Raw genomic sequence first — 24,747 nt, 5'->3', positions numbered from 1 at the left:
GCTTAACAAAGTAAATATCAGGGGTTCGGATTTATCTAGGGATTACTTCGATCCTTCTCGATCGACTGCCACAGGAGTCCGATCGATCCACGGGTCCTATGGATACAGGATCAAGGATTTAGACAGCTGATCTTCAATTAAAGAGGTCATTGTGATCTGATCCATTGATCAAGGGATCTACGGCCAAGATTAACAAAAGCTATCAACTTTACCAACCCTGGTGTCGGGCATTACAAATTCTCTTTATTTTAAACTTCCCCAAATTGGCTATTAACGTTAAGGACATCCAATGAGGAAAGTTAAAAATAGAGGGCTGCCAATAGCAAAATATAAGATATCAATATCAACTTTTAAAAACAAGGGTAAAATACAAAAAAATTGCATTTTCTTTTGGAAATGACAGGTGAATGGAACCATTATTTGATTTCACGTCTGTGCCGCATAGTCCAAGAAGACCGTCATGGCCTCTTCTTCTTCTCTAATTTTTTACTGTTTTTCATCTCCACCACCGCCAGAAGAAGAGGGGGAAGAAGAAAAAGGAAGGGAAGAAGAAGAAAAAAAACAGAATGGATGCCAGAAAAAAATGGAAAGCACCGGAAAAAAAAAATATAAGGTTCCTGGAAAATGAAAAAGAGGAAGAAGATTAAAAAATGGCAAAAAAATGTAAGGCGCCGGAAAAAAAAAAAAAAGAAAGAAGAGAAAAGTGGTTCAAAAGTTGGGTTGACTCGAAAATGTTGGCAGGCCCAATCTAAATTGCATTTTTCTGTTGGGTCTCATTAATTAGCCTAAACTTCTTGAAGGAGCACAAGGGCCAGCAGCCTAACATAGAGATGTTTCCGAGCATAGAATAGCAAGTAGCTGCTAAGCAGCAGCCTAATCTAGACTTTACTCTTTTTTTTATCAATGGCATGTGTAATCTGAATTTTGGCATTCGCATTGACCGCACTAAAAAATCGTGGGCCGAGTTTAGGAATCTTGGGGTTTTTTTTTAAACCAATCCGGCCCGACCCAAGATAGCATGTAGGGTAAGGTAGGGTTCTGGAAAGGTGTGTTAGAACTTATAACAATCAACCAGTCTGATATAATTCAATTAGCTTAGAATTGCATCTCTGCAAGTTACTCCCACAGCTTTGAGTTTTGACCCCTGGGAAGGTTTGTTAGAACTAGTTGATGATGATGATGGATATGGGTGACAAAAAAGAGGTGATGTGCTTTAGTCAGGAAGATCTTAAAGATTGAGATGGGTTTCATTTATAGGAAGTTCTTGTAATCAAATCTATCAAGCCCATGGTACTTCATTTTGCCCATCAAAAAAATGGTACCTCGTTTCCAACTAAAATTCGTTACCATTATTACCATGTGCCACTGCACCCATATATAATTTTTTTCCCAAACTGAAATCACAGTTATAAGTTACACTGCGTGATTAAGGTCATGTCCGGCTGCCAGGAATTTTTTTTTTTCATGTGTATCCAAGTGGTGAGAGAGGGGTAGGGAAGTGAGAAAAGGAGAGAGACTTAAGAGGGAATGATTGAGATGAGCCTAAAAAGTGGATAAAAATTAGGAAAACCAGAGTTTTCTGATTTTTAGCCACTTCACCATCTCCACTTGTAGCCACCATTTATCAATGACTGCCAAACATGGCCTTAATGTACATCCACAGCATGCATGACAAAGTCTATGCCTATATTCATTAAACATACAATGGGGAATTTTCGCAAGTACATTGAAACATAGAGACTGAAGAGCTATTGGATTATAAAGAAATCAACAAGGGGAGCATCTAATGAACCTCCAGTGCTAATTGTTATTGAAACTCAGTAAAGACAAATAAAGAATAACTGATTTGAAATATAATTGACCTGTCCAATATCAAAGCCTATAACCACCATGAAATACAAACCATTAAATAATAATCCAGAGTCTCTGAAGGACCTCTTCAAAAAATATCAGCATTGTGAACCCACCAGCACAGTTGTGTCAATCTGCCACCAGAAGGACCTTAATTGCCAGTTGGAAACTCCATTGAGGCTCTATGTCTCTGTCAATGTAAAATGGGCGTAAAACAAATTTTACACCCATTTTAAGTGAAAAAATTTAGGGCTATCGTCCGGTTTTCGCACGCTTCATTCCAGTACTGTTAAAGGGGGATACACTGGGACTCATGTGAGGGCTTTCCTCCCTCAGTGTACCATTCAGCATAGCCAATTCCCTTAACTGTTGCTTTTTGTAGTAGTCTAAGGACTCGTCCTGAATAAAACATGACCAAGCAAATGTGTTAAAGTATAAAAGATAATATAACCCCATCTCTAACAGTTTAAGCTTTTGGAGTAATTGGTCGTTTGACATGGTATCAGAGCTACATGTTCTGGTTTCAAAACTCCTTGATATTAAAAATCCACATGTAATGGCCAACCCAAAAGAGGGGCCACATCTGTAACGTGTAGGCCAACCCTAAAAAGAGTGGCCACACGTGAGGGTGATTGTTAAAGTATAAAAGATTAAATAACACCATCTCCAGCGGTTTAAGCTTTTGGAGTAATTGGTTGTTTTCACAAAATGAATAACAATGAAGAATGCAGAGAAAAGTTGAGATGCAGCAAGAGTAGTGTTTCTTACCACAGGCTTCAAAAGATCTTCTAATATCCCCATGGCTTGATTTAATCGGGAGTCGATCACATCAGCTGGAAATTCGGCTTCCACTAGCACATGTAATGGCTCATTTAGGTGTTCATATCCAGGTTTGTCTCTGAGATTTTCTTCCTAGAGAAAAGCAGAAATTTTAGGTGAGAAATAATTGTTCATTAGGACAATGTTCTCCCCCAATCTTCTATATAAATTCTCCAAATATATATTGAAATAATTAAATCCCCATGAAAAAATATATAAATTTATTTATGTTCAGCCCTTAACATTCAAAGAAATTGCTACAAGACTTCTGGAGGATCTGTAAGGAAATAGACCAGAACACTGTATTATCGGTCTCTCTATTGACACATACCCCCCACCCCCCAACAACGTCAAGAGGCTTGAAATCGGTTGTATCTCATGGTCCCTAAAACTCCTCCTATACTTTAAGTTACAACTCAATGTGAACACAAGTTATTAAATTCCACTCAAAAAACATTTCTTTATCTTGAATTTAAATTGATAATAAAAAGATAAGACCTAAGAGTATCTTTTATATTAAGTAAAAAGGAAAAACTTTTAAAAACAAGATTTTCATAAGGAAAAAAATTATAAAATGAGAAATATCATGCAAGATCATGACTAACAAATTAATGCATATTTCTAGTGATAAATTGATTTTATCATTAGGGATTTGCTAGGGTCCATCGCAAAAGGCATTTCGCAGCTGGTCTGTTGTATGTCAGACCAGCCACCTCGTGAATGAAGACAACAACTTTTGTCTCCATTCACGAGGTGAGTGGCCTGACATGCGACAGACTAGTCGCGAAATGCCTTTTGCGATGGACGCTAGCAATTCCCTTATCATTATATTATCATTTCCATCATGTCAACTAATTGCCAAATAGAACCCTTTTTTTTTGGAATGGTATTGAAAATAGAACCTAAAGACCAAAAATCATTATCTAATGAAATGTTTAATGCTAGAATTCAGAATAGCATATGAATTGGCACTAACCTATATTAGATATCCTCAAGAAAACCTTAGTGAGAAAAAAGTAAAATCAATTGCGTTAAAGTATAAAAGATAAATAACGCCATCTCCAACAACTTAAGCTTTTGGAGAAGTTGGTAAGTTAACATAGTATCAGAGCCAAAGGTCTCGAGTTCAAACCTCCCGGATAGTAAAAATCCACATGTGATGGTCGGCCCAAAGTGGGACCACATGTGCCAAGTGTTTGCCAAGTGGACCACACGTGCGGGGGAGTGTTAAAGTATAAAAGATAAATAACGCCTTTCTCCAACAGCTTAAGCTTTTGGAGAAGTTGGCAAGTTAACAATTGTAAACAAATTTTCCTTGTGAAAGCAATAATATTGTCACAAAAGGAGAATTACGTAAGAAGACAATATAGGCAAGTACATAAAAACGAGCAAAAGATCGCAGATATCCATGTCCATTGAGCATAAGAGAGCATAAATCAGAAAGATAATAAATATCATGCCACATAGAATCCAACCCTAGGTGTCATACAATAAATACATGTCGCCCTCTTCCTAAGAGAGCAAAATCATCAAGATAATAAACAGCAAGCCATAGAGAAATCCAACCCGGTTTCATTTCATTTCCAAAGACATTTAGAAAAACCCAAAGCATATGCCTCCTACGATAAATTCATGTCAACCTCTTCCGATCACGCAATTTCGGAACAAGAGATGTTCCAAACTCTTTTAAGGAGCAAACTTTACCCATCAATGGAGCCAATATTGCTGACAAACAGTGTTAGTGCCTAGATGGAGACTGTAGACACCCCATTTTGACCGAACCCTTAACCCGTCATTTTGAATAAAAACCCTAATAAATTAGTGCATTAGAGTCCTAAATTTGTCCCTAGAGTAGGTTAGGATCCCATTTAGGTCCTTTTAAAATTTTGTCGAAATCCGCCAAGAAATGGCAAATAAGACAAGTGTAGTTTGTAGCGTTGTGTGGTATAGTGTAGCAGAAGGGGGGTGTATTATCCCTGCCAGGGGGCTGCCTGGGAGAAATAAAACGTGTGAAATTTATAGTGAGGGGTGTCCCTGGGCAATGGAAAGGGCCGAAATTTATTTGCTTAATTTTTCATTGAACTTTTTCCAAATGGCCACCGTTTTACAACAAAAACCAAAGCAAAATTTTTGGAAAGGGGTTGTCCTATAAACTAATGGGGGATAAAAATTAAGGAAAAACTCTATAAATAGAGCATTTGGGCTCTCATTTGAGGAGGATTAGGGCTCTTAATCTAATTTTAGAGAGAGGGAGAGAGAGAGAGCTTTCTAGAAAGAGAGAAGATTCTAGAGGGAGAGAGAGAGCTTTCTAGAGAAAGAGAAGATTCTAGAGAGAGGGAGAGAGCTTTCTAGAGAGAGAAAGAAGGAGATCTAGAGAGAGAAAGGAGATCTAGAGACGAAAAGAAGGAAGTCTAGAGAGAGAAAAGAGATCTAGAAAGATAAAGAAGGAGATCTAGAAAGAGCAAGGAGATCTAGAGAGAGAAAGGAGATCTAAAGAGAAAAGACGGAGATTTAGAGAGAGAGAGAAGCTTTCAATGAGAGATCCAAGAAGAAGAGCACAAGGTTAGTAGATTTTAAGTTTGATTTTGAGTTTTCTTTGAAAATCGAGCCTAAAATGGGAAATCTAAGTAGAAAATGCTTAAAAATGGTTAGATCTAGCAACCTAGGGTTAAAATTTACCAAAATATGTTTAAAAACATTTCTCATTTGAAGATCTAAAGCAATTCACCTCAAATTTTGAGTTCTAGTTGAATTTTGATGTGAAAATGGCAAAATAAAGTGGGTCCAGGCTCGTTTGGGCCATTTTTTGTCATTTTTCGGTTAGAATTCGTGATAATTTCACGCGAGAAGGTGTAGTACTCGTTGAGATCTTCGATTTGGCGTATAAAGGCCCAAAATTGGCCAAGAAACGAAGACGTTATGGCCGTTTTAAGATTTCAGCTAAAAATTCGGTGCAAAATGGTGAATCTATGTGTTTTTTTGTGAAAATTCCTTAAAGATCTTTAAAACTGAAACTAACATGGTTAGATCTAAGCCTAATCAGCATGTATTATCATATATTTGTGTCAAATTCCCATAGATCTTGTGTTTGAATGAAGTTTTGATTTGAAATGTCATGAAATTGTGTTGAATTACATGCTGTCCAGATTTTATTTTTAATTTTTCACTAAAATCCGGTTAGATCTAGCAAAAGTGATACACACGGAAGTTGTAGATTTTTTCAAGATCTTCGATTTGACATCTCTCGGGCCTCGTAACGATGAAAAATAAAAAAGTTATGCTACTTTTAAGACATCAGCCAAAAACACTACAATTCCAGATTTGGACTTGATCGGAGATAGTCGTTTTCCGGCAAGATCCACCTGATTTTGTCAACAGAGAAAAGTTTATTGGATCAATTTACGAAAATTTTGTAGTTGAACACTTTTCTTGAAAATGTATTTTTGATCCTTTGTTTTGCAAAACCAAATCAGAACTTTTGAAAAGCAAAACTGCATAAATGAAATCTGAAATCAGCCCAAAGATGGTCCTTTTCCAGCCACTTCCGGCAAGATCCAGCCAAAATTGTTAACGGGGAAAAGTTTATTTGATCAATTTTATAAAACTTTGTATTTGAACACTTTTCTTGAAAATGTATTTTTGATCCTCTGTTTTGCAAAATCAAATCAGAACTTCTGAAAAGCAAAACTGCAGAATTGAAATCTGAAATTTGCCCGGAGATGGTGGTTTTTCGGCCCCTTACGGTGAAAACCGGACGAATTGCATAACTAATCAAATGTTCCCCGATGTGTCCCGTACAACTTTAATGTGTATCACTTTTGCTAGCTTTGCCATTTGGATAGTGTAATTTTAAATACAAATATTCAGCTTCCATGTAGAATGCAAATGCGTGCTTTTGATGCTTGATTCATGCTTAGCCTAGTTGGTAGGGGTGTAAACGAGGCTCGGCTCGGCTCGTTAAGCTCAAAAGCTCGGCTCGGGCTCGGCTCGGCTCGAACCAGGCTCGTGAGCGGCTCGCGAGCCTTACCGAGCTCGGGTTATATTAAGTTCACACCCCTCATCTTCCCTGGACAGCCTATCTAGTGTAATTTGACTACTTTTTTTACACTATGGGGGGTGGTCCAAGTAACAAATGGGGTTCCAAAAATGAAGTGACATATTTTGCCTCCCCCTTTCACTCCCTAGATAACCCTTTTAGTGTATATATTAATATATAATATATATATATATATATATATTTAAATATATTAAATTCTTAACGAGCCTTAACGAGCCGAGCCGAGCCGAGCCTGGCCTAAATCGGGCTCGGCTCGTTAAAGATTCGAGCCGAGCTCGAGCGAGCTTCCGAGCCCGAGCCACAATTAACACCCTTACTAGTTGGCAATGAAGGCGTTAGCCCAAGCCAATCATTCGAGGGACCTACTTGGATATGGTAGTACCTTCTTCCCTCTTCTTTTCTCTTTCTTTAGGAAGAAACCTTCTTAGCATTTTAGGTACCCTTAGACCTTAACCCCATTCATTGTGAAAAAGCGATGAAGGCGTTAGCCCAAGCCCATCATCCTTAGGGGACTTGCTCAGTCCAAGTAGTGCTCCCCTATTTATTTAGTAGACTTTCCAAGTCTTTTAGATACCTTTAGATAGAGTCTTTCCCTCATTACAAGGGCAATGAAAGAGTCATCTAGAGCCCACCATTTTAGGAGACAAGCTATGTCCCATACAATATAGCCCATCCTCTTAGGGAGACAAACTATGTCTCAGGAGAGAGTCATACCCTTTAGAGAGACAAGCCATGTCTCAGCAGAAAAGTCAAACTTTCAGGAGACTATCTTGGTCTCATTAGAGGAGTCCGCCCATAGGAGACAGGCTTTGTCTCATTTATAGAGTTTCCCCTTGTAGGAGGCTTGCCTAGCCTCATTTGTGGAACACCCTCATAAGTAGAAGACTAACTCAGTCTTATTATAGCTTTGCTCGCTTGGGATTTTAGGTTGTTTTCTCTGTTCTTGCGATACTTGTTTACTTGTTTGTGGATTGTTACATCTTGTTTTGGAATACTAGTTTGTTGGTTTGGGGTTTCCTCTTTACCCTAAGGGTTTTACCCTAGGATGTTGCTTTGTGTGTTCCCTTTGGCCTTTGACCAAAAGGGTGAGAGTATTTAAAATTTTAAAATCCATAAACTTTGAAATCATTTACAATCACAAGAACATTGAGATCATTTGAATTTACAAAAATATTTGATAACTTTAAAAAATATCAAAAACATTTGAAAAACATTAAAACCGTTAAATCATTTGAAGTGTTAGGTTTTAGTTAAAAGAGTTTGTTCCGAACTACGTTGGCTTGATCCCTCGCCACAGGGTACGTAGTGCAGCTTGGGATTTTTATCCCAGGTCCAGCCAAACCTTTAAAAATAAACATTTCAAAGTTTCCAAAAATACAAAACTTCTTTAAAACCTTTTCAAAAAGATCTTCCCCTAGAGTTCGGAGTCTGTCCTAGCTGTTTGAGGTGTTTTAGAGTTAGGAGTCTATCTTGTTTGTGTTGATTTGGTGTGTCTTGTCGTGTGAGTGTCCTTAGAGTTAGGAGGCCTCGAGTCTTGGTCGGTTAGATATTTAGTCGAACCGATGGCTAGACTAGGAAGCATATAGTCAGCCAATGGTTTTCTTTAGGATGCACAGCCTAGTTACACATAGGATGTAGGGCCCACCTGCATTAGCTTAAGGCTAATCAACTTGCATTAGTTAGGGCATATAGAGAGTCCTAAAAATTACAATTCACATGAACTTAAGCAATTGTACAAAAAACTTTAAAAATCAGTCGAGTTTAATGGATCGAGTCTAGGATAGCGATTCTAGATGGTTAGGCATTGTAGTTTAGAATAGGTCATCAAACTACGTTGATTCTGATTCTTCCCGAGGCCGGGATACGTAGAGCAGCCAGGGTGGATGGCCATTCTGGTCTGAGTCAAGTATTGCATTAGAGTTTTAGGATTCGTCGTGTCGAATCGTGTATATAATTAAATTGTGTTGTGTGTTTTGATGTGTTTTCTTACTTTCATGCGCATACCTTATACCTTTAGCTATAGCATGCATGTGTTTGTCCATCAGAACTTAGACATCAATTAGGCATGTCACTCATAACCTAGCTGTGCTTAGGTGACACATCTTTTATTTTTATCTTGTATGTGCTTATTACTTCATCTCTGAGTCATGCATGATTAGGTAGACGTCCACTCGGGGATATTTGCTCTCATTTGACATGATTTTACCCAAAGCTCTTTGGATTTAATAATAAATGGCATAAGAGACCAAGTGCTTGCACTCGGACGAATTGGGGGTGCTCTTCGGACCTTCTCCATTCGTAATCAGGCACGAACCCATCTATATTTCTGGTTATCCATTGCACAGAGGATTTGGTTTTTGGGTTCCATGGCCTATCCATGGATGGCGACTCTGAGTTTATTCAGATACGTCTCGAATCTGGACTTGCTCCCGAATCGAGAGGTATCTCATTTATATCGTCACTCGTGCTACGCTATGAGGGTGGCATCCGTTTCGAGAGTTCCTTGGCAGAGCTCTCTTTCATGTGGAGATCCAGAGGATGTAGGGACTCGTTTCCTCATTTCTCTCGGATCGGGGTCCACAGAGACGTGGACCAATAATGGATGCCATAAACAGTACATAGATCATGCGGCCATGCATCAAATATCTCTTGCAATTATTACTAAATTTCATGGTCTAAATAAGTTTCAATGTGTTGAAGAGTTTTAAGAGGGATGTTAAAAGTTTTGTAAAGTTTGTGTCACATGACCATGGATATTTGTTGCAAAGGGATCTGCAGATGGGACAATAGAAAGACTGAAGGCTCGATTGGTTGCAAAGGAATATACACAGACATATGGCATTGATTACACGGACACATTCTCTCCTCTGGCAAAGATTCCTTCCATCAGAGTTCTGATATCTCTTGCAGTCAACAGCTCGTGGCCTCTCCAACAGCTTGTGGCCTCTCCATCATTTAGATGTCAAGAATGCCTTCTTGCATGGTGATCTACAGGAAGAGGTATATATGGAGCAACCTCCTGGGTTTGTTGCTCAGGGGGAGATGAAGAATTTTGTTAGCAAGTTACAAAAGGAGATATATGGTCTTAAGCAATCTCCTCGTGCTTGGTTTGGCAGATTTAGTGAGGTAGTGATATGTTTTGGAATGAAACAGTGTGTTGTAGATCATTCAATGTTCAGCTCTCAGAGCAAAGATGGCAGAATCTTACTGATTGTTTATGTCGATGATATCATCATTACAAGGAGTGACAGTGTCGGGATACAAAGGCTGAAGGACTTTCTTCGGAAGGAATTCAGCGCCGAAGATCTTGGTTGTGTGAGATACTTTCTAGGGATAGAAGTAGCATCTCGTGGAGGGCTATCCCTATCACAAAGGAAGCATGCACTGGATATATTGGAGGAGATTGGTCTTCTGGGAGCTAAGCCAGCTGAGACTCCCATGGACCCAAATGTAAACCTTTCACCTGCTCAGGGGGAGTTACTAAAGGATCCAAGCAAATACAGACGTTTAGTTGGGAGGCTAATTTACCTCACCATCACACGCCCAAATATCGTTTATGCAGTTGGTGTGGCTAGTCAGTATATGAGTGCACCACGGACATCTCATTGGTCAGCAATTATTCAGATAGTGAAATATCTGAAGAAAGCTCCTGGTAAAGGACTCCTCTTCAGAAAACATAATCACATGAGGATTGAAGGATATTCAAATGCAGACGGGGCAGGATCTCCTGCAGATGGGAGGTCTACAAATGGCTATTGTACGTTTGTTGGAGGTAACTTAGTGTCTTCGAAAAGCAAGAAGCACGAAGTTGTATCAAGGTCAAGTGCAGAAGCTGAGTACAGAGCCATGGCCTATACAGGTTGCGAGTTGATCTGGTTGAGGTTATTCATGCCAGAGATTGGGCTACCCAACTCGTCACCTGCGTCGCTCCACTGTGACAACAAGTCTGCGATTCATATAGCCATGAATTCAGTCTTCCACGAGCGGACAAAACACATAGAGGTGGATTGCCATTTTATTTTTCATAGGATTCAAGAAAGGGAGATTTGCACAGTATTTACAAGATCAAATGATCAACTAGCTGACATGTTTACAAAACCATTGAGCAGAGCTAGATTGAGTGATTTATGTAACAAGCTGGGAATGTATGATATACATACTCTAGCTTGAGGGGGAGTGTTGAATCTATGTGCGCACCCTTATTTAGGGGTATTTGGATCTTTCCGTACTTATTCACGCGTATATTAATATATGATGTGCGTGAGAGACGGTATCGTTCTTTCATTTTACTTCCCTCTAAACTCTCTTCTCTACTCTCATCTTCATCTTCAATGTGGCGTATAACAGTGGTGTTCATGTCAATTTTGCAATTATGATAGTCAAGGCATTGTCCTAATGTTAAGGTTTCTAGGAGGTTAATTTGAGAAGAATTCTATAAATATCCCTCATATAGTCAATCCTAAGAAACAAAGCTAGAAAATCTTAATTTACTTTCCGTGAGTTCAATTTAGTTTTATAGTTGCAGATTACATTGTTCTTTTTCTAAAATGCACTCCATTCATTTTTACTTTTGAGCTTATTACACATGACCCCATTGATCTAGTTGAGCGTCTAGTGATACCTGATAGACAAACTCACTAACCATACATTATCATCCATTACATTTATTAACAAGTTACAGAAGAATAACGAAAGAATTGACAGTACCTTGACAGAATCCTTCACTGAACCACGACCTCTTATGTACACTCTACACTGTGTTGTAGCTTCTACCCTTTTCAAGGAGTTCCCTCGTGGTCCCAAGAGTCGACCAACAAAGTTGAACTGGAGCCCAATCACACAAATGGGTGTTACAATAATAAAATAAAACAAATAACTATAATGTAAAATTTTATTTAAATTATACATGTTTTACATACTGAACATTAACTTACATTGGGGGAAAAAAACATTAACTTACATTAGGAAACTTGTCTACGGGAATATCTAGTCTAATTATTTTCTTAAGAACAGGGCTGGAAGGAACTCCAGGAGGCCCATGCCAACCAATTGTGGGTGCTTGGAAGATGCCCATTCTTTGGAAATGTCCATTTTCCTGAAACAAGATAATACTTCGAATAAAATGATATTTCTTCAGTGTTGAATAAGTACAATCGGCTTGAATAACATACATAAAATATTCCTGTGACATGGATAATATTGTGGGACAAGTAAGAATGAGGCATAAGTTTTCGAAGGGAGCTATCCTTACATAATATCGCACTATACCGATAAGTTTCGGTTGTAAATGGCATTTTCATTTACCAGAAATGGAATTCCCATAACGAGTAGTTGGACCCATCAAACCTTTCTGAGATGTAATCAAACTTACCACGCATAGTAACCATAATAAGTCAGTCAAAACAGCACAAAAGAGCCCTTCAAGAATGTCTTGAAAAAACACAAATAAATATGTCAGAGGAAATTTCGGTGTAACACAGTTCCCAAGATCTCAATCAGTCCTCCAGTGTCCAATAAATCAGAAATCATAATAAATTCCAATCACGTGTCGTAAACAGAAGATATAAAAATCACTCCTTAATGACATAATCCACTCACAAAATCACATCTCATAAATCTCAAGAATTTGATCCACAACCACAAGTTTTGATAACAAAGAAACCCCAACCAGCCCTTGAATTTTATCAAAAATCAATTAGCCAATGGGTTCCCAGAAATCCCAATATCAGGAATTGATTGGAAGCTCAAACAGGGTGTACAAATTTTATGAAAGTTCAATTGGGGCTTTTGAAATAAATTTAGGCTTCCAAGCAAACCCCTAGAAAAGAATTCAGATTTATAACCAATTCTAGGAAATAATTAGGATTTATAACAAATCCCAAAAAGAGAATTAGTGTTTATAATAAGTCATATGAAGAGAATTAGGTTTATAACCAATCATGTGAAGAGAATTAGGGTTTATAATCAACTTCGTGAAGAAAATCAGTGTTTCATTAATCAAAATCTCTGTAGAGATGGAGGAACCAACCTAAGATCAATAGGGATTAAAGAAAATAATGGATGAGAAAGGGTTTCCTCAACCTAAATATCAGAAAGATAGAGGAGTTGCCCTGTAGCTCAAAGAAAACCCAATCCAAGCCACATGAATACCCAATTTCTTTTTGGTTTTGTTGTTTTTCTTTATTGTATTTTTGGTTGGGGTCCATCTCAGCCCTCTTCTTTTTTAATGAAATCAACCTCCCATTTCAAAAAAAAATATGAATACCCAGTCTCAGCTGCAGAAGCTGAAACAAGGGTTTTCATATCAAATTTTGGCAACATGTTCCACGTCGGGATGGTTGGAAGCTTCTTTCTCCAACAAAAAATCCTGTAAGATCTCCCCACCAAGACACACCATAGATCTTCGTGAAGGTTTTAAATGTCGGTTTTGGTGTCAGTTTTGGCCAGCACCAAAACCGAAATACCAAAATATTTCGATTTCGGTGGAAAATTCGGCCGAAATCATGTAAAATTTTGACAAAAATTTCGGTTTTTATACATTTCGGTGGAAATTTTGGTAATTTTGATGGAAAATTCAGTAATTTTGGAGGAAATCTTTAACATTTTGGTAGAAATTTTGTAAATAAGGGTGAAAACAAAATTTCAAGGAAATCATGTAACATTTCGATTCAATGTACTTTTGGTGTCAGCCCGGGCCGAAATCTGAAATTTTGACCGAAAATTCAGCATTTGGCCGAAATTTAAAACCATGATCTTCACTGCCTTTGATACAGTGTCAAATTGCCTCCCAATGTATGATGCAAAGAAGAGAAAAAAGGAAATAATGGTGAGCACAAAGAAACACTAGAGCAACCTCAGAAAATATTTCAGGAAGGAGTTCAAGTCAGGCCCATGACATGTCTCCTCTCCTTTATATTGTTAACAAAGTCAATTTACATAAAAGTCACATGTAATCTACATATGCCGGAGGGCACAAAAGGTAAACCAACCTAACTGACTTATTTGCGTATCCTTTCTGTATAAAAGGAATACAACAAATCCCTACTCTGCAACTTACATATGCCACTAAATGAGGTATATAAGTGATATACAAAGCCTAGTTTCCACATCTGCAACATTACAAGGATCTAGATCTTGACCTGCATAAAGGGTAGGATTTCGGCATTCAAGAGAAGAAATGGAAATCTGAGTAGCATGGGATTGGATCTGTGTGGACAGGAATTCCAACCTTTTCATATTTTTTCTCTTGGATACACATACGTTAGATTTTGTATATTTGGTAAAGGAACATGAATCTGAATGAGATGGGATTGAAACAACACAACAAAAAAGGAACTTGGGTGGTGTAGCTGAACATGTGTCAGTAATTATTTGCATCTAAATAAGGGTTTTGGAAATAAATAATGGACTTAGATAGGTTTCTCTCCTATTAATAAGATATGTGAGGTAGAAAGTTTCAATTTAGAAAATAGAAATGAAGCTCTGTTATGAGCTATTAACCTAGATCTCATTCACCTTCAACCACAGTACTATGTGAGAAATAAAATCTGATATACTCCAATCATTCATTGAAATACACAGAGAAGGGACGGTGTCCCTGACAAAAGATAGAAATGAGTCAATGACAAACATGCCCTAACACAATACAAATGATAAATGCACTCTTACTATCCCATCTAAAGTATACCACAGTCCACCGCTAACAAAAGATAAACGATCGCAAAATCGAGTGAAAGGCATGCATATTCATCAATGAGATTGCAATAAAAAAACACTTTATTACATTAATAGCAACTTTCAAAGACTAAAAGCCTTACTGGCACCAGAAAAAAAGGTTATTGCAGAATATTGTCAACAAATTGCAGAATGGTGCAATCAGAGGAAAAAATTTAACGACGACAAATTTTGCAATCTGAATCCACATAATTTATCTTGTAGAAAATCGGGTAACATGGGCGATAGGTAAACAAAAGCATTACCTCTGTTTGCATCCCAGGCCATCCCTCCAAATCCATTGGTCTACCATTTGAGTGAAGAGCACCTGACCTCAATGGACTCCCATGCTCCATGCGCTCATGATCAACAAAACTTTGGCTATGTGCCAAACCAGATGCTCGTACAATTTCTGTAATGGGGTTAGCACGGCAGGGATTTAATTAGGACACTAGGTATGGTTCCACAAGAGACTAGCAGTATTGGTCTTTAGCCCTTAATAGCCAATACATACAAAATACAAACTGCTAGTTTTCAAGCACTAATAAAAACTATTAAAAAGGGCATAGATTAGAGTATTCAAATCAAGGCAACTAACAATGTTTTATACGCACTACCATCTAAACATCTTCCCAACAATGTTTAGGTGGCAACCAAGTAAACAAGACATTCATAGCTATAATATAAAAGACAAAATTCCAACAAAGGAGAATTAATCATGTGAAGCAATGCAAGCAGAATACCAAGTTATCCTAGCAAATATGATTGCAAACAAATAAGAATGGCAAGCTCTACCTAGGATCCAATGTGCAGTAACAGTTTCAATTATAATAATGAGAGATGTTGGTAAACAAAACTACAAAAGTTCCACTTGGTATTCAAAATCAAGAATACCAGTTTACAAAACAATCGAGAATCATTGCCTAGATATATTAAGCAAGTAAATGATTCAATGATATAATATCATTTGTTAGTTTTTTTTCTTCACATTTTATGAAATTAGCCCATCCTTCATATAATTATATGCAAATGTAATTTAATCAAATTCAATGAATGGATGATAATTTATAACAAGAATAAAGCTACTCACCTTGATTCAGAAGCCTGCTGCAAAATGGAAGAACTTGCACAAACGGTCCCAATTTCTGTCTCTCAGCCAACAATTCAGCCAGATATCTGCTACTGCTGGACCAAATCCGTGATCACAACCCATCAAACCCAAGCAAGAGAGACCCAATTCAAAATAATGATATTGAAAAACAATGCATTCCCTAAACAAGCATGCATTCCAGAAATCCCTAGCATGCCATTGAGTTATTAATGATATTTATACGAGGATGTGGGTGTGTATACAGGCATGAAAATATATATACATACATGCATACATAGAGGAATGATCACACGCAACTTAGGTGCATTGTATTACGGTATTACCATGCTTCCTAGTTTGTATCATACGTTAGAGGTTGACCATGATTGATCCAGACCATTCATTTAGCAGACCTCACCTTTGATTGTCCAAAAACCTTTATAATTGAGTGATTCTAAGATGCTTTCCCTTCTTAGTTATTTACTTGATGACTCACTTATACCATCCTTCAAGGGAAGGGTCAGTCCTCCTTTGTGTTCAAAGATGCAATTTATGTGATAAATTTAGGACCAACTAAGACCTATAACTCCACTAACCCTTGTCCAAATAGTCCTACTAACTCTAAAAACTAACAAATAAACTCTTATCCTATCTTCATGGTAAGATCTTATCAAATAACAAGCAACTAAGTAACTAACTTATCCGTGGAGAAAAAATTTAAAAAAAAAGGAAATTAGGGACAGAAAGAAAGAAGGAAACAATACTCACGAATCGAAGCAAAAACCAAATAAGCCAAACTAGAGATCACAAAAAACTCACAAAAGCCTAGACAAAAAATCATGATAAACCCATATCTAAAATCAGTAAGTACAAGCCTAGACAAAAAAATATGATAGACCCACATCCAAAAAATCAGTAAGTATGAGCTCATGCAAGAAATCAAGAAAGACCCACATACAAAATTAGTAGGCAACAGCATAAACCAGACTAATGGAATCAAAATCTGTTACGAACCCAAATCAATCCGCAACAGGATTGATCTTCTTAGAGGGAAAATCAGCCTCTTGACCCACTTCGAACGAAGGGTCAGTCCCCCTTTTTACTCAGAGACACAATTTCTGGGATAAATTTTGGACCAACTAAAACCTATAACTCCACTAACCCTTATCCAAAGAGTCTAAAAACTAACACATAAAGTCTTATTCTACCTTCATGATAATATCTTATCAAATAACAAGCAACAAACCTATCCCATCCAAATCAAATTAGGGACAGAAAGAAATAAGCAAATGAAACAATGCTATAAACATGAATACTATAAACACGAATCAAACCTGAATCGACCTTTACAAACGAAGCAAATGAAACAATACTATAAACACGAATCAAACTAAAACCCGCATAAGCCAGACTATAGATCAAAGGAAACTCTCACAAGCCCATACAAAAAATCATGACAAACCCACATCCAAAATCAGTAAGTACAAAGCTCAGGCAAGAAATCAAGAAAGACCCACATCCAAAATTATTAAGTAACAACATAAACAAGACTAATTGAATCAAAATCAGAGGAAAAAAATTAAAAACAAAGAAAATTATGGGCATAAAAAAAAAGAAGAAACAGTAAAGAACTGACCTTTCACGATCTAAAGAAGGCCTCATAGGGTTGTGAGGAGATGAATGGATGCCTGAAGGAGAGTACTGAAAGTAAGTTCGAGGTGGGGTTCTGTCCTCCATGGCCAATTAAGCAAAATCCAACCCAGTTTTTCTGCTCTGTTTTTGTTCTTGCGAGAAGAGCAAAAAGAATAATAGAAGGGGCTGCAGTAAATATAGAAACAGGGGTTGCCCTAGCCCCTAGGTAAGTTGTGGAAGATCCAAGCTGGGTGAGGTTGGCAGAGTATACTGTACAGACTACAGAGGGGGAGCAGCCCCAAAAAATGGACTTTGGATTCTTTGAGTTGCTCATTTAATATAGCAAATGATTGAATTAGGCTTTAAAAGAATTCTGATGATATTGGCACTACCAGTTTTTAATAATTGCACAAACTCAACTTGTTCTTTCTCTTGAGTTGACTATCGAGAACTTTTCGGTAACTGTAAAACCTTTGACAGCTGTTTGAATAATAAAAGATAAGATTAGTTAGTGCAATTATTAAAACATGGTGGTGCCAGTATCAGTAACCAATAAATAAGAGGGGATGATACTAACAGAATCACTTAGAATCACTTATTGTATGAATAAAATCAGAGCTTCATTAATCCCCCCCTTGAATACCAATCAGAATGATCCAGTCCCTACATAAAATAGGGCCCAGCTCTATAGATTCCAATCTTGTCATAGCCAGAAAACCCTTTTTTCACTAATCCATATTGATCAGTGCTTTATATAAAGCATTTAAGAGATAAAGATAGGAATAATAATAAGATTTGATAAATTGAGAGGAGCCTAATCCAATCACGCTATTTAATCCAGCCCAACTACCATATCTACCACAGCCCAACAGTTAGATCGTATATGGTGTAAGCTTATATGGTTCAGTATTTTTCAAAAAGTACTGTACATATTACACCATAGGATGATCAAAACCGTCCATTTGATGGGCCATAACATAAATTGGTTGTGCCCCAAAAATCATTTCCATAGGATGATCCCGACCCTTCGATCTATAGAGCTTTCCATAATACGCAGTTCCTCTATATATCAAAGGACTATAATCATCCTATATAAATGATTTTTAGGTAGAACCAATTTACGTCGTGGCCCATCAAATGGACCGTTTGGAAACTAAAGTAATTCAACAATACTTAGTTGTGCACGATGAAAGGTCAAACAATAAGTAAAGTAAGTGAAGAAGTTACCAAGCACCAAGAACAAAGAATAGGGAGGAGAAGGTGAAGAAGCTTGACACAAGAATTTATAGTGGTTCGGCCACCGGGCTACGTCCACAGTCCACTCTCTCAAGAGAGTCCTCTTTGAGGTTTTACTATATCACTTATCTCTTTTCAGGTAGAGATCAAACCGTTACAATCTTGAATAGGCTACCTTCCACGCTCCAAGGGTTGATGAGGTTTTGCCTCACATGCTTGATCCAACTCGTTAAAGCTGGAAATTACTGAGTTGTTTATCTCACTATGCATTTATCGTATTTTAGATGACCCGTCGAGTTAGTTCATTCCAAGGTTAGCGAGAGTTCATGAGGAGATTTTAGACATAGATACTTAGTTTATCCTCGTTTTATCTGATAATTGAGAAATTAATCTGATACTTAGTTTATCCTCCTTTAGGGGATTTCTCTCTTGTTGTTCTTGGTAGTCTACACATGGGGTATGAGAGCTATTCTTATAGAATAGTGTCAAACGTTCCACCGTTATGCCTCATAAACACAAGAAGGCACTTCCCATTTCAACAACTAGGAAGCCATGAATCTCATTAACAACAATAGTGGTTTACACCCATTTCTTTCAATAATAGTTTCTCTTCCTCTTTCTTTCTAAACGTAACAATCTTCTCGCAGAAATTCCATTCTTTGGCAAAAGAACTTTTGGGGTTTGTTGAAGCCTTTTGTCCAACAAATCTTTAAATTGGCTTGCATCCATCTCAATTGGATTTAGGCAATAATAGAGTGCTTTTATTTTTGCTTTTTAAATATTTTACCTTTTTTGTCTTTTGGACCATGATTCGCAACAATGAATTTTTTTCATGGAATATTAGTTTCTAAGGATTTACCAGGGTTCGAGGCTCTCTGCTTCTGCTTGTGAGAGCAACTACCTCAGATGAATAAAATGAATAAGACAGAATCTGCTAAAAAGTGAGCCTATGTGGCTGCTCTCATATGCAATAGCCGGCAGCGAAATTCTTTCCCCTATCAAATCCCTGAGAATAATCTACTATTCAATTGGTTTCGAAGTTAAACATGATCCTTTGAAAATAATCTATACTATGTGTAGCCAGGAAACTATGGATTCCATTACCTACAATGTTTCTTTAATCACAACTCACAACTTCATAAGCATGCGCACAAATAGTTGGCCTATTTAAAACCTTATAATTGTGGATCTCTCTATTGGGCCAGTGTTATTTATAATCATATAGCTGTAAATCTCCCTTTGTTATGCACTGAGTCTATTTATACTCTATAGATGTAAATCTCTATTTAAATCCCAATAAATATATATCACTCATTTTGTACTACATATATGTAAACATGTTATTTAAACCTTCAAAATTTAAAATTTTGAGTTGATATTAAATAACCTATATATCTTAAGGCCCCGTTCGGTAGGGGTGCAACTTGGGTCGGGTTGAACCCGAATTTGGGTTCGGTTGGGAAAAATCAACCCGAATTGGAAATTGGGTTGGGTCGGGTTGGGGTGTCGGGCAACCCGACCCGACCCGACCCGAAACCCGATTTCCAATTCCGATATGTATAAAAATTTTACTTCTATGTTTGTTTTGTCACTGTATAACTCAAATCTATAAAGAAATAAAAAACTTGGTGAAAGTTGTCATAATTAACCCCCTTGTTGGGAAACATCTAATGACTAGGATGAGATGGAAATACAAAAATAAAATGGAGAAATCAAACAAATGGTGAAATAAGGTTGGGTCGGGTTGAGAAAATTACAGATCGGGTTGGGTCGGGTTGGCCTCAACCCGACCCAGCCCGACCCGAGTTGCACCCCTACCGTTCGGTCATGGCACTTGCTTTCGAAAATGGGAAAGAGATTTTATTTTCCATCAAACTTCCATTGACAAAGGGAAGTCTCTCTCTCTCTCTCATCCATGGGTTTCTCCTTTTTCCCGACAACATAACACATTTTTCTCTTTACTCTTTCTGTTTCTTTCTCTTCTTTTCCATTTCATGGGGTTTTTTGAGAGAGAGCACATTTTTCTAATTTTCTTTTCTTTTCTTTTCCATATCCTTCATACCCGAGGAACACGACTGAATGGAGTTTAAGGGAATCTATGTACTAGTATAAAGTGATTTAAATTCATAGAGATAAAAAAAAATAAAAAATAAAAGGAAGGGTGAAGTACTACTTTTACAAAAACATATATTTTTTGTTGAGAATATAATGGGAAAACTTGGGCAGCCCCTAAGGTTATTTAAAATCTTATAAACGTAAAGTTTTCATTAACTACTAACTGCCCAACTGCAAATTTCTCTATAGAAATTAAATATCTTATAGATGTAAATTTATATATATATATATATATATATATATATATATATATATATATATATATATGTTTTTATACTTCAGCTCTATTTTATACATATAAGATAAAATTTTATCTTATAAATAGAGCTGAAGTATAAAAACATATATAAAAATATCTTATATTATATATTTTATAGATGTAAATTTTATATAAGATAAAATAGAGCTGAAGTATAAAACATATATATAAGTATAAAAACATAAATATCTTATAAATATATGTATAAAATAGAGCTGAAGTATAAAAACATATATATAAATATCTTATATATATATATATATATATGTGTGTGTGTGTGTGTGTATTAAATACCTATATTTTAAAACTTCAGCTCTATTTTTACCTCATAAAATTCTAGACATAGAAGCATTTACCGGATTGTTAGTATTTGCCCATGGCACATGCCGCATGCCGCTTTCTTGTAGCTATTAAATAGACTTGGATGGCCACATGAGTACATTTAGAATATTATAAATGTAAGCTTCCATTTACTTATTAAATACTATTTAAAATAGGGGAGTGATAAATCGACTTCCCAAATTGATAAATCGACTCCCCATGGGTCTTTCTCTCTCCTCTAGGTTAGAGAGCGAAAGAGGCATGGGGAGTCGATTTATCCATTTGGGGAGTCAATTTATCACTGCCCTTTAAAATATTATAAATGTAAGCCTCCTTTAACTACTAAATATTGTTTAAAATATTATAAGTTCGTGCTTCCCTTTGACTACTATCTTAAGAATCGAATTCTAATAGCTATTAAATATGTCACAAAGTTAACTCTATGTATGAAATACCTTAGGTTTTCCTTACAATCAAGAGAAGGGCATAAATATTGCTCCTAGTGAAGAAATGAAATATGAAATTAGGGTAGTTATATCTTCATTTGTTTTGATAATGGGATTCCTCCCTCTGGATAAGCATTATTTTCATTGGTTACAACATACTTTTAATAGTTAATCTAAAATTGTAAATAGAGGAGTGCCATTATTAAAACAAGGATGCGTGGATACCATTTCCTTAAACGGTATCATTCAGGTCCTTTTCGTTTGAGATTATGACCACCGATTGTGAGCCCCCAACCAATTATTGGAGTCAAAATTACAGTAGGGGCCGTTTGGTTACCTCATACATTTGTATTTTGATTTGGATTTGAGTTTTGGATACAAAACACATCAATCATCTTCATGATCATGTTTTAAGAGGGAGACAAAGAGAGAGAGTGAGGGAGGGAGGGATGTCTCGCTGCTGCCGGAGCAACGTGAGGAGCAGCGATGGTGACGGAAGTTGCCACAAACGTTGATTTGCAAATAATGTCTCTCATAAAAGATTTGAAAATCGGAATTTTTTGCACTGTTGTAACTGATATGGAAATTCTAAGGATCTGATCTGGTTCAAAATATCAACTAAATCTTGCCGGTATCCAAACGTGGCCTTAATTTCGAGTCAAATAATACAATCGGATGTCACAATCTCAAACAAACAGGGCCTGCGACTTCAATAATCGAGAAGGTTATTATTGGACCTGGACGGTCCGATGGATCATGATTGAACATTAATGGGCAGGATCTGGACATAGTAGCTGGATTCAGACATGTCCATTGGATCCATTTCTCAAGGTCCGACATTATTTTAGGTTGTGACCTAGAGGTAGATACAAAATCCGTGAAGTTTCTTTGATTCGAATGGAGGGCGCCAAATCCGCCAATGCATGTACTAAAAATATACTTCAAATTTTTGTTCATTTATGTCTATTCATAATGAATATTGTTGTAAAATTTAAAAAACAGTTAAAAAATGACAAACAATGTTTCATTTTCTCATTTTTTTTCCTGCTCTGATGACGATTCTCCTCACTTTCAAGTTTATTCTCTCTCCTCTCCTGTAACCCTATACAATGTACAGTTCAGGTAGGACCTAGGAAGCTTTGATGGATAGTCCCATTTGAAATAGATCTTATCCCAGAGTTTAAAAGTAACGTATGAAAAGCATTCCTAAAAGGATCCACGCCTTCCAACTAAGCCATGAGCTTGATCCTAAGGTGGCCCCGTAATCCTATCATACAATCAGTGATAAAATAGACAAAAAGAATCTAGCAAAAAATGAGCAATGGTTTTCAATCATCAATTTAGGTAATCAAACAATCCTAGGGCCCTGTTCGTTTGAGATGTGACAACCGATTGCGAGCCCCAAACCTATTATCCGACTCAAACTTAAATGTAATTTTGAGGGGGGATTTGCTAGGGATCATTGCATAAGGCATTTCGCAGATGGTCTGTTGCATGAGAGAGCAACCACATAGGCTCACTTTTCAACATATTTTATCTTTATTCATGAAGTGGCTGCTCTCTCATGCAACGGACCGTCTATGAAATGCCTTCTGCGAGGGTCCCTGGCAAATCCCAATTTTGAGCAAGGTTTTAAATTTCGGTTTTAGAGAGTGTTTCAATCCTCGACGAAACTGAAATTTTGGGCCGAAATTCAAAAATTTCGGGCGAAATCCTCGGAACAAGAAAAAAGGATATTTCATTAAGAAAGTAATGAACAGTTAAAAAATCTAGATATTTGGGTGAAAATCCCCTAAATTTCAACCGTGAAATCCCTTAAATTTCGGGTGAAAATGGACCGTTAAAATTTGGGTGAAAATTGACGGTGAAATCTCTTAAATTTTGCTTGAAATTTCGGTCGAAAAGTAATGTTTCGAGTATTTGGGATTTCGGTTTCGCTCTGGCCCGAACCCGAAATTTCAGACCGAAACCGAAATTTAAAACCTTGATTTTGAGTCCAATAATTGGTTTTGGTCTCACAATCCGCCGTCACTATCTCAAACAAACAGGCCCTAGTCATGGAGACTATGACACTAGGGGTGCAACTTGGGTCGGGTTCAACCCGAACCCGGTGGGTTGAACCCGAATTTGGGTTGGGTTGGGTTTTTTTAAAAATCGGGTTGGGTTGGGTTGGGAAAAATCAACCCGAATTGGAAACCGGGTTGGGTCGGGTTGGGGTGTCGGGCGACCTGACCCGACCCGAAGCCCGATTTCCAATTCCAATATGTATAAAATTTTTACTTCTATATTTGTTTTGTCATTATATAACTCAAATTTAAAAAGAAATAAAAAATCTGGTGAAAGTTGTCCTAATTAACCCTCTTGTTGGGGAACATCTTCTATATTTGTTTTGTCATTATATAACTCAAATTTAGAAAGAAATAAAAAATTTGGTGAAAGTTGCCCTAATTAACCCTCTTATTGGGGAACATCTAATTACTAGGATGAGATGGAAATACAAACATAAAATGGAGAAATCAAACAAATGGTGAAATCGGATTGGGTCGGGTCGGGTTGGAAAAATGGGTTCCTCGGGTTGGGTAGGGTTGGCCTCAACCCGACCCAACCCGACCCGAGTTGCACCCTATTGTGCATCCAAAACCAATTATCGGACTCTCCAATAATTTTGGACTCACAATTGGTTGTCATAATCTAAACGAAGAGGGCCTAATATGGGAGAAATTTGTCATTGTATAAAAACTTTGCTTGTTTCTACACATATATCTACAACATGAAATTTTATATGCCATGTGACTGCGAAGTCCAGTATTTTTCAAAAAAGTACCGTGGCCCACTTCATAGGATGATCTAGACCGTTCATTTGTTGGGCATATTTGGAAATCTGTTTTTTTTTGACTTGCTGAATTGGAAATCCAAGAATTTGATCCGGATCCAAATTACAATGCAAAAAAAGCTGCAAATGTGAGAAATCCAAATCAAAATCTTCTCGGAATCCAAACGGGCAAATTTCCTTATTTTTTGGGATCCTTAGCATCCATATGTAGGCCAAGAAGATCAACAGTCCGGATTACCAAATGCACTTGACACGTGTACGATAGAGATGAAACGAATAGAAAACCATGGTTCAATCCATGCTACCAAACCACACATCGTACTATATAAGGACTCAACTCAACATTTTTGTATTTTACACTTAAAACCACCAGGC

The 24,747-nt window shown here is 37.1% G+C and overlaps 1 protein-coding gene across 2 annotated transcripts; it reads right to left on the bottom strand.

Moving 5' to 3' along the window:
* Positions 1 to 1,669: 1,669 nt before the first annotated feature.
* Positions 1,670 to 17,482, bottom strand: LOC143858061 (RNA-binding KH domain-containing protein). Of its 2 annotated transcripts, none has more exons than XM_077368652.1 (7): positions 17,167 to 17,482; positions 15,531 to 15,625; positions 14,707 to 14,852; positions 11,688 to 11,822; positions 11,435 to 11,551; positions 2,620 to 2,763; positions 1,670 to 2,250 (listed from the first exon to the last, which is right to left on the bottom strand). In XM_077368652.1, exons 1-7 carry the CDS (start codon positions 17,265 to 17,267, stop codon positions 2,104 to 2,106), a joined length of 885 nt encoding a protein of 294 aa, XP_077224767.1. In that variant the 5' UTR covers positions 17,268 to 17,482; the 3' UTR covers positions 1,670 to 2,103. The 2 variants fall into 2 exon arrangements, with proteins under 2 accessions (XP_077224767.1, XP_077224768.1); XM_077368653.1 differs by having other exon boundaries at positions 15,531 to 15,622.
* Positions 17,483 to 24,747: the final 7,265 nt, after the last annotated feature.

This window comes from Tasmannia lanceolata, unplaced genomic scaffold (assembly GCF_043159265.1).
Source record: "Tasmannia lanceolata isolate RefF3 unplaced genomic scaffold, GAP_Taslan_0.1 ptg000025l, whole genome shotgun sequence".
In the NCBI taxonomy this organism is placed as follows: Eukaryota; Viridiplantae; Streptophyta; class Magnoliopsida; order Canellales; family Winteraceae; genus Tasmannia; species Tasmannia lanceolata.
The sequence above is the reverse complement of the archived record's forward strand: the minus strand, read 5'-3'. Positions and strand labels throughout refer to the sequence as shown.

What these genes read in the sequence shown, in the direction of transcription:
- LOC143858061 (XM_077368652.1), bottom strand. Translation starts at nt 17,267, where the DNA reads ATGGAGGACAGAACCCCACCTCGAACTTACTTTCAGTACTCTCCTTCA. An exon ending in CCGTAGACAAGTTTCCTAAT is followed by an intron (nt 11,552 to 11,687) that starts GTAAGTTAATGT and finishes ATTGGGCTCCAG; the next exon opens with TTCAACTTTGTTGGTCGACT. An exon ending in AAGATCTTTTGAAGCCTGTG is followed by an intron (nt 2,251 to 2,619) that starts GTAAGAAACACT and finishes TGTTTTATTCAG; the next exon opens with GACGAGTCCTTAGACTACTA.